General features: G+C 42.6%; 1 protein-coding gene across 1 annotated transcript in view; it reads right to left on the bottom strand.

The window, feature by feature from the left end:
• Positions 1 to 683: 683 nt before the first annotated feature.
• Positions 684 to 10,609, bottom strand: part of mtnr1ba (melatonin receptor type 1Ba) — a gene marked incomplete at its 5' end in the record, with an annotated part of 71,846 nt that continues 61,920 nt past the window's right edge. The window contains 2 exons of the mRNA XM_080429079.1: positions 684 to 1,494; positions 1,647 to 1,765. Coding sequence (XP_080285205.1) covers positions 739 to 1,494; positions 1,647 to 1,765 — 875 coding nt within the window. The 3' untranslated portion in view covers positions 684 to 738. The remainder of the gene's footprint in view (positions 1,495 to 1,646; positions 1,766 to 10,609) is intronic.

Genomic DNA, 10,609 nt, shown 5'->3' with positions numbered 1-10,609 from the left:
CACCGTCTCTCTCTCTCTCTCTCTCTCTCTCTCTCTCTCTCTCTCTCTCTCTCTCTCTCTCTCTCTCTCTCTCTCTCTCTCTCTCTCTTCGGCACAGTGGAGCTGTGTAGTCACTGAGTAAGAGATGGAGTACAGACACCACTCCACTGCTGAAACAAGGCTGGGAGGCCGACGGGGGCGGCGCTGTGAATGATGAGGAATAACAAGGAGTACTGTGTGTGTGTGTGTGTGTGTGTGTGTGTGTGTGTGTGTGTGTGTGTGTGTGTGTGTGTGTGTGTGTGTGTGTGTGTGTGTGTGTGTGTGTGTGTGTGTGTGTGTGTGTGTGTGTGTGTGTGTGTGTGTGTGTGTGTGTTCAGTGGTGTAAAGTAACTAACTTTTACTTTTGGTACTTTAAGTACATTTTGGTGCCAATACTTTTGTACTTTTTTTTGTACTTTTACTAGTAGATTTGGAATTCCGGACTTTTACTTGCAACAGAGTACTTCTACATTGCAGTATTGTCACTTTTACTTAAGTAAAACATTTGAGTACTGTTTCCACCACGTGTGTGTGTGTGTGTGTGTGTGTGTGTGTGTGTGTGTGTGTGTGTGTGTGTGTGTGTGTGTGTGTGTGTGTGTGTGTGTGTGTGTGTGTGTGTGTGTGTGTGTGTGTGTGTGTGTGTGTGTGTGTGTGTGCGCGTGTATGTGTATGTGTGTATGTTTGTGCGTGCGTGCGTGTTTGTGTCGGTCAGGGGGTCCATCACAACGTCTCTCCCTCTCCGTTCACCTGGTCATTGTTGTTGATGCCCGGCGACGGCTTGCTCCTCATGGCCTCCGTCCCGCCCCGCGACGTCTCCTGGAAGAAGCGGCGGGGCATCCATATGGACGTGACAATCCGCTTGTACTCCTTGCGGAAGTTCTGGTTCAGCAGGCCATAAATGATGGCGTTAAGGCAACTGTTGAAGTACGCCATGAAGTAACTGACCACGAAGAGCCACTCGGGCAGGCGCGGCACCACCGCCCCGGGGTTGATGGCCACCGCCAGGCCGATGAAGTTGAGCGGCGCCCAGCAGAGGGCGAACAGCACGAACACCACGAACATGGTGATGAAGTTCCGCATGTCGCTGGGCTTGATGCGCGGCCGCATCTCCGACTTCACCTTGCGCCGCACCTGGATCACGAGGATCCAGATGCGCAGGTAGCAGAAGGTGACCACGGCGATGGGCACGAAAAAGTGAATGACCACCACGGTGATGGTGTAGGACGTGCTCACGGCCTGGTCGAAAGTGCACGAGTAGATGCGCGGGTCGTACTGCAGCGAGCCCACGAAGAAGTTGGGCACGATGGCCACCACGGTCAGCACCCAGATGAGCGCCACCAGCAGCAGCGTGTTGCGGAAGCTGTAGAGCTTGTCGTAGGCGAAGCTGTGGCAGATGTAGCAGTAGCGGTTGATGGCGATGCCGGTGATGTTGAATATGGAACCGATGACGCTCAGGCCCATCAAGAAGCCACTGACCTGAGACAGAGACAAAGAAAGAAAGAAAGAAAGAAAGAAAGAAAGAAAGAAAGAAAGAAAGAAAGAAAGAAAGAAAGAAAGAGGTCAAACTAAATTGATCACAGCATGGATCATATAGATACAGTAAATATTTTAGTCATACAGTTACACACCTTGCACTGGGTTTCACCTAGGGACCAGCCGTCATGGAAAATGGCATACAGCACCAATGGGTAAGGGTAGAATGCCACTACCAGGTCAGCAAACGCCAGACTCACCACAAACACGTTTCCTTTACAGAGAGAGAGAGAGAGAGAGAGAGAGAGAGAGAGAGAGAGAGAGAGAGAGAGAGAGAGAGAGAGAGAGAGAGAGAGAGAGAGAGAGAGAGAGAGAGAGAGATGTAATTGTAGCGTTCACAATTGAACATTTTAAGACAGACTCCTGCATAAAGTGTGTGTGTCTGTCTGTCTGTCATACTGTGCTTGTTTTCTCCAGGTGTGTGCCCAGGCCCTACATGTTATGCTTTTGAAAACTTTTTTTTACTATGCTTAAGGGGTGGGCGTTCATAGCTATACATAAAATTAAAAGAGTAACCACCTTGAATGAAATGACGGCCTCCATGTTTATGCATGCCCAGACCTAAGTACAGACAAGCCTCCTTCATGATGCCTACCCATCCTTCAAGCAGACACAACAGAAACACTTGCTAACCGTGCTCTCCGTGCAAGTGCTTTAAGAGCTTGTAGATCGGCCATATTCACTACCGGTATATTTCAAATAGTAGTGTATGTACTTAATAATGTAGGTCTTCTTTTTCCATTCCCAGAAATGTAGTTGAGTCAAATGTACAATATTTGTCTTTGATTTGTCTTTGAAATGTAGCATAAGTATCCAAAAAGTAATGTACAGATACTCAAAAAAGGTACCTAAAGGACGACTTCACCCATTTTCAACCTATCTTCATATAATTGGGCCTCACTAATGCTCATAATATGGTGCCATTTTTGTCTACTAGTTCAGAACCGTGGGTTGCGCACATCCAGTTCATTGCTGGTGCTGGACACAGTAACAGCATCACATTTCATTCCAGTTTGTTGCATGTGCCGCCCACCAGTCAAGTCAAGTAGAAAATAAGGCAGTTCATGTATATTACCACTTGAAGACAATAATGAAACGAGGAAACACTAGGAACATTCAAAACATTTATGGAACACTTAAGGACCAAACATTTGGGATTTAGCTGTCAAATTACTGGCACAATGCAAAGCCAGCCTCATTATCTGTCGTCTCTGACCTAATTGGATGAGAAAAGGTACATGGCATCTAATTACCTTGTGAAAACTATCAGCATGTTTTGCTATCATTTTGTCGCAACAAAGAATGAAGAATAGTAGAGTGAGCGTGCCAACATTTATTGAATTATTTGCATTAACCCATAAAGACCGGGAACGCATCTGTGTCATTTTTAGATTTCTTTGGCTATTCAAAAATAGCAGATATACAAGCTCGTAGCGCGGCACCGAGTGCCGCGCTACGAGCTTGTAGATCTGCTATTTTTTGTCAAATCGTGAAAATGTGTGCAAATCTTTGAATATATAGATATTTTTTAAAGCGTTAAGGTCATTACACACCGGTGAATATGCGAATATACGCAAAATTCAGACTTGTTCCGAATAATTAAAAGACGCTTTTTCGCTTCGCTTTTTCGCTCCATGTAAGCTTGCATTGACTTTATAAGGTTTACAAAAAAAAACGTATTATTCGCATGAAAAAAATCGCCCTGGTGTGTAAGGAGCTTTAGGATTTAGAAACCATTTTTTTTATCGGCCTCAGGTCTTAATGGGTTAATATTAAATGTATCACATCTAGTGACGGCTTATTCATTTTCATTTTAACATTTTGATCGACAGCAGAAAGTCCACCATTTTCTTTTATTATCGTGCCGCTCTCTCACTGCAATCTTGTTAGGCTACTTTGTCCCCGTGAGAGCCCGAGCCTGAGAGGTCTCTGACACTTTCTTTTTTAGTTACTGCTGGGAAAAAGATTGGTGACTCAATTACCAAGTCGTAAGCTAATAAAGCCGGTGAGCTGATCGATTCGATCGGGTTAGGCAATGACCCAGAACCCATGTATCATAAGGCCACTTACATGGAATTTGCATTTAGATTAAGCTCTAAAATGCCACTCCTACCCCACTGTAGATGAATGAAGACAACTGCTGTATTTGGCACCGCTGCTCTGTCACCGGTGTATAGGGGCCTATACCTGCTTTACTGTCCTCCACTTTAACCCATTAAAACCGGGAACGCATCTGTGTGACCACTTTAACCATTATTTTATACTTTGGCTATTCAAAAATAGCAGATATACAAGCTCATAGCGCGGCACCGAGTGCCGCGCTTGTAGATCTCTGCTATTTTTGAAAAATCGTAAAAATGTGTTTTTTTCTTTCTTTAACTTATGTTGCTTTAATATCAGTCGTTCTCAAACTTTTTCATGTCAAGGACCCCCAAAATGTTATGTATTTGGCCGCCGACGCCCATCTTTTGTGCAAATCTTTGAATATACATATATTTTTAAACATTTTTAACTCAAATCTTTGCTTCCGGGAGTCCCTGGAACAAAACATTTTGAGATGGGGGTCCGCGGCCAAATACATACAGTTTGAGAACCACTGTTTATAGAAACTTAAGTTTTTTCAAAAAACTGTTAGGCTTTAGAAGACATTTGTAGAGTCCCCCAGAAGCAAAGATTTGAGTTACAAATGTTCGCTTTGAAAAATATATATTCAAAGATTTGCACAAATTTTCAAGATTTTTCAAAATAGCAGATCTACAAGCTCGTAGCGTGGCACTCGGTGCCGCGCTACGAGCTTGTAGATCTGCTATTTTTGAATAGCCAAAGTATAAGACTATGGTTAAAGTGGTTAACATCTAAAATGACAGATGCTTTCCCGGTCTTAATCGATATTATAATAAGCTCCATACGCCACTTTAATTGATTTGGGCATCAAACTAAGCAGTCCCAGAGGTTGTCATTTGCAATGCACTTCCAGAGGAATCACTCTCCTTGTCCCTGTCCCAGAGCGCCATTTTAGTATTTCCCCCTCCTTCGTTGTCTTTTTTCTCCCTTCTGCACCGGCTATAAGGATGAAGCATAAGGCGCTAAACAGCGCTATACCTACGGGGATACAACTCTATCATCATCTCACTTTTTCATTATCTCTCCTTTCAGTTAGTTCTACTAGAAGAGTTGAAGTCCTCTTTCTAGCTCTGACTCACTCGGATGCCGACCGCAATGCATGTTGGCATTATGCAGTCTGCCGCGTGTCAGACTCAGCAGCTGCTGAAATTAACTCATCATGTATCCGCATGCTTGCGGGTATGAGTTCATGCAAATCCTTTGCCCAAACAAAATCACTTGCAACGAAGTAGAGGTACAGTAAAGTAGGCATTGAAGTTGGCATATCATGCAGTCTGCCACATGTCAGCAGCCGCTGAAATGAACTTGTCACGTACCAGCGCACGCGTGCGTGGCGTGAATGCAAATCCTTCATCCAAACTAATATTTATAAAGAATAAAGACGAGGGCAGGGGAGGAAAAGACAAGCCACTCATTAGCATCGTGATCTAGTTGCATGCTTGATGCAGTGAGCAAACGCAAGGGGGGGGGGGGGGGGGCAGGGGGTTGGCGTTGTGTTTTGTCTTTCATGTTTTATTCCACTCAAGCACAAATGAGGCCAAGGCTTATAACTCCTGTCAGTCTCTCCAGGGTCGGGCCCGACAAGCCTAGTGCTTCTCCCTCGCCCTTTTTTTGGACTCTTGGACATTGATGGCGATTTGTGAAATGTACTTCACTACTTATGTTATTTGTCCGAAAATAAAAGAAAACTGAACTGAACTGAAATATCATTGTCAATCGCTGACAGGAAATGATCTTGGACCCAAGCTGTTCCCTAGCAACGTAATTCCACTGACAAGGTGAAGATGAGCACTCATTATGCTTAGAAACTGGACAAATTATGTCCAAAAAAAGAAGAGGCTGATTCACACAGCCAGATACAAATTATCACAGTTAAACTAAAGTTCAGCTCAGTTGCCTGGAGCTCACTCACACTGGCAATGTTAAATCAGGATTAACAGTGATGAAGTGAAGAATATAAGGTTTTGCCATTGATTCAACCACATTAAATGTTGTCGAATCTGTTGAATTAGTGCTTACGCTCCCTGCCAATGCAATGAATATGCTTTATCATCCATTCCATTGGCATCGGTCATATTGGCAGGCCACGCTCATGCTGGCTCTTCCCCTCCTCCTGTCTGGTTCTTCTTATATATCTGGCAAAAACTTGCATGGATTCCCTGAAGCCATTTATAAAAATGGAAGTAACATTTTTTAAATCTTGTTTGAAAAAGAAAACCTGCCTAATGATGATGTCACTGGTAGGCGGGTGGCTGGCCGGCTAAAAGCAAACCAAAGCTGTACCGATTATCAGCTATGTTTTTATACATTATTTATTTATTATTTAAATATATATATTTTTTCATTATTTTGATCAAAATGTTGTTGTGATCATGGGTATTACATATTTGAACTGTATTTTATAACTGTAGGTTCTTCTTTATTGTAATATTCTTTCTTTCTTTTTCCTTAATTTATTCAGGGAGCTTGAGAGCAAGCTCTCTTTTTCAAGGACATTCTGATCACAGCATGAAAACACAATACATACTGTATAATGAGAAACAATAACAAACATTTGAACCACATTAGAACGTCACAGATGCAAATACATATACTGTAGGGTTACATGAAACAGGTGCAGTCACTATGTAGTGCGTCCTCAAGAAGCACCCTAAAAGTCTCTATCGAGACCAATCCGACCAGTTTCAGAGAGCCCTGAAGTTTGTTCCATTTGTGTGGAGCCTAATGAAAGCAGTCTTTCCTTGCTCACTGTTCATACGTGGACTGGTATGTACAGTATATGGTATATATAGACTGGTGTGTCTGTGAATATCTTGTTTACAGGTGCATATAAGAGTAAAACGTATTTTTGTTTGGCTTCCTTCAGACACTGTAGTGTTTTATTTTTTATTTCGGTAGCGAGGTATCTCTAGTGTATTGTGGTTTTATATTGATTTTAATTCCATTGTATATCGTTTCTGTCGGGCAGAAACCTATTTTCTCCATATTCTAACCTTTTGTGTTTTTTCGTAAATGTATGCCTTACTTGATCACATAGCCGCGGGAAGACCTTTTAGGTTAGGGCGCGCGCGTGCATGAGGACCCCCCGCGCGCGCGGTTCTGGGCGGATTGGGTACGTTTTTCCCCCAGTTTTTGGTTTATTTATTTCGGTTTTAGGGTTAGGTTAGAGTTATGTTATTTAATTCTTATTTTTGCCTGATTTTACCGATTTATTATCAAAAAAAATAAAAAAATGTTTTGGTACCTGGGGGGAGGCCGCACCCCCAGCACCCCTACTTCCCGCGGTACTGCTTGATCATACTACAGTGTCACACAAAAGCATCAAAAGTAGCAGATCCACAAGCTCGAAACGTGGTTGCTATTCTTCAATTTGAATCCTGAAAAGTAACTGACAAGGGACAAAAGTTGAAAATGAGCAATAGCAATAAAATATCTGTGCAGCACATCAGGTTCATTCTCTGTAGTGGAACTATGTTGGTTTGCATCTTCCCTATCAAAAAATGCAATTCAAAATGCAGTTTTTTATTCTAGTTTTGTCACTTATTTCCAGTATGGCATTGATGAGGAAAGTTTCACCAAATTGATATGGCATTGATTAGTAAAGTGTCAAGATGGAAGAAAGTACCATAACTCAAGCCAAAAACTGTATTCTTCTGACTTGGCACTCATATACTGTAGTTTATTAGCCAGAATTGTGACTGTGGAGGATTTGCCAACTAATCTCTAGTCATATCTCTCCTAGTTTTCATCAGGGAATGCCATGACAGCCTTGGCATTCAGTTGAAATGGCAGTTTCCCAACTTTCTGGTTCTGAAGGCTCCCTTGAGGTTTTTTTGTAATCTCATGTCTTACATTTCTACCTTATTCGGACTTCAGTTTCCTCTCGCGACACTGTCTAATAAGGCAAAACATCGCAGAAACATTATCTTTAAAAGTGAATGCGCTCTTTTTATGTGCTACTCAATAATTCTCTGATTAGTAGATCTGGGTGGCAACGACTGTGCCTGTTTTTTTCCCCACCTCCCCAGCTGCTAGAGTTTTAGTGTGTCATTCATTTGTGTCTGCAGGGAGCTGGTAGTACCAGCATAATGTCTGGTCAAAGCCAGTTTGTCATTCACAGTCTGTGATTGGCCATGCCCTCCTTTCCTTATCAAATGCTTTGGAGACGCATCCAAATGAGGACTGATACAAGCTCGTAAGAGGGAGAGAGCACTAGGGCCAAATGAAAGCCTCCAATCTAGCTGGCCTTAGCTTGTGGTCTTGGCTTGTGATGTACAGCCAAATAAATTGCTTCTTCTTTAATTGACAGCCTAGTGCATGCAGGACCTCACATAATGCATACTTGAAAATAACCTCCTCAACTTTACTGCTCTGCTGAAGCACCAGTAAACACTTATTATAACACAGCTTTAGCCATACTGTACACTACAGTACATCGCTATTAGCTGTGCTACTCATATGGGGATCGAACCCAGAATCTTGTAATTTAAAGGCTATAGCTTTTCTGACTGAGCTACTGACCGAGCCTGCCACATGTCATGTGTAGCCGTGGCCACACTCTCAAGGTAAACAACAGCAACGTTGTTTACAAACTGGCTTTGGCCAGACATTATGCTTGTACTCCAGGGCTCCCTGCAGGCACAAATGAATGACACCCTAAAACTCCAGCAGCTGGGGAGGTGAAAAAAAAACAGGCACAGTCGTTGCCACCCAGATCTACTAACCAGAAACGCAAATCGGTACACAGTAGCTAATAGTCATTTAACAAAAGGCTCTTTCAGATTTTTCATATTCCATCCTGATTGGCTAAGATTGGCTTCCAAAGTTTGCAGGAGTGCTCCATTTTGAACGAAATGCCTCAAATAATCAACGCAGCGTGCGATTTCCGTGAAATCTTGCACGCACATTCCCACTAGGCCGAGGAAGAAATGACACTTGAACATTTTCAAATCAGCCTCATGGTGGCGCTATAACAGGCCGATTTGGGTTTTTACCTATAACTGCACTGATCTGCGTAAAACTTTGTATGTGCACTCCCTAGAAGCCAAGGAAAAACTATTGCCCTGCATTTTTCACATCTGCCTTTTAAAGCGCCACCAGGTAGAACACGTTTTTTTATATTACTCTTTCAGATTTTATCCCAATTTCATGCATTGGCTAAGTTTGCAGAAGTGGCCCGTTTTGAACAAAATGCCTCAAATCATGAACGCAGTGTCCAATTGCGGTGTGCCAACTGGTTATGCATTTTGAAGTGACATACAGTATCTGCTGCGAGATGGGATGTTGAGGAATCCCCAATTCCTCCCCTGTGTGTTTATGAGAAAGGTTGAGGCCCTGGCAGAGAACCAGCAAGCTTGCAGGAGCACTCCTTCAGCAGTCTCCTGTTTTTCAAGCATTCAAGCATTCAAGGAGCAAAGGTGTGGTACAGAAATAGAATAGAGGGTGGCCTGCAGCTACGTATATCTATAGGTACTGTAAATGTAGGCTTGCATTAAAATGGAAATGCATGGGCTATGTATGTGCAAGAAAACTTGACAGTAGCATGACATTACATGTTTCCAAGAGAATAATCCATAGTTAAAGGTAGGGTAACCATGAGCATTACAACAGCAATACAAAACGTTTCATCAAAGATAGTTGCCACAGTGGGCATTATGATTACATGCACTCATTCATGTAGCATAATCACAAAATACATAACTCTAGGGATGCCTGGTGGCTCAACCAGTTGCACTGACCACATGCTCCTTGTGAGCATTCTGAATCCTGTCTCGCATGTCTACCCTCTCTCTACATTCGCCTATAGGTACAGTAGATAAAGCCAGTAATAAATCGAAATAAATGTATTTATGCACACACGCATATACGTACGTACGCACGCACGCACCAAGCACGCACACACACAATGACTCTGTGTTCTGTTACTTCATTAATAAGTCAACGGTAGTTTTCTAAAGTGTATTTATAGAGTACAAGTACACTCTAGTCAGCGCAATTCCGGTTCACCTAAACAGCGGCTTTCACCCACTAAGGCCGTGGACTAGATGTTAATTCTGATGTTACTGTCTGTGCAGAATGCAAATTCATGCAAATGAGGAGCCGACGAGGGGTACACAGGACCCCTGCTGTAGCTGTGTATATGAATTTGGGCTTTAATGGAAAATGAGAGCATCACCCTTGGAAAAGACTGAAACCCTGGATAATGAGTGGGGGACGTTGTCTTTCTTAACAAGGCAGCACATGTCATTAGTGCTCGTTTTACAATTTTGTTCATTCATAAATCCCCAATTAGCTAATGAGCCAATTACACCCTTGATCATCATTGGGGCTCCTTAACTGATTGATGAGGGCATGGCAATGTGCTCACCAGATACACAGTATTATGTCAGGCCTGCCCACTGCAAGAAGTCCTGTGTCTCAAGGCTGACCCGTTTTATTGTAGCACTTATGAATGAAGTCTGATCTAACTGCCCAGAATCCTCTAGCAGGGCACCATAAAAAGTGCCATCATGAGAACACGGGGACAGTGGATGCAAGTTGCTTGTGATCAGATCATTGCCGGCAGTGAATGGTTGGAGAGGATCTCAATCAAACACAACAATCTGTCAAGGATTTGAATTCTGATACCCATTTCTTAATGAATTGAATACACAGGAACACAATGGAAACAAGCCACTAGGGCTTTTCGTATTATCCTTTTAACAATCATTGCAAACCGTTGATAAAGTATTCAATCAATTAATCAATCAATCAATCAATCAATCAATCAATCAATCAATCAATCAATCAATCAATCAATCAATCGTTGACTGTAGAAACTGAACGAGCAAGCAAGAGAAGGCACTAAAGAAAAAGAAACCACAACTGAGAGCTTGGGACATTTTGCATAATGAGTACTTTTACTTTTGGTACTTTAAGTACATTTTGATGCCAA

The sequence above is a fragment of the Gymnoscopelus braueri genome (genome assembly GCF_963280865.1).
Source record: "Gymnoscopelus braueri genome assembly, chromosome: 5".
Classification (NCBI taxonomy): Eukaryota; Metazoa; Chordata; class Actinopteri; order Myctophiformes; family Myctophidae; genus Gymnoscopelus; species Gymnoscopelus braueri.
This window is presented reverse-complemented; position numbering and strand designations above follow the sequence as displayed.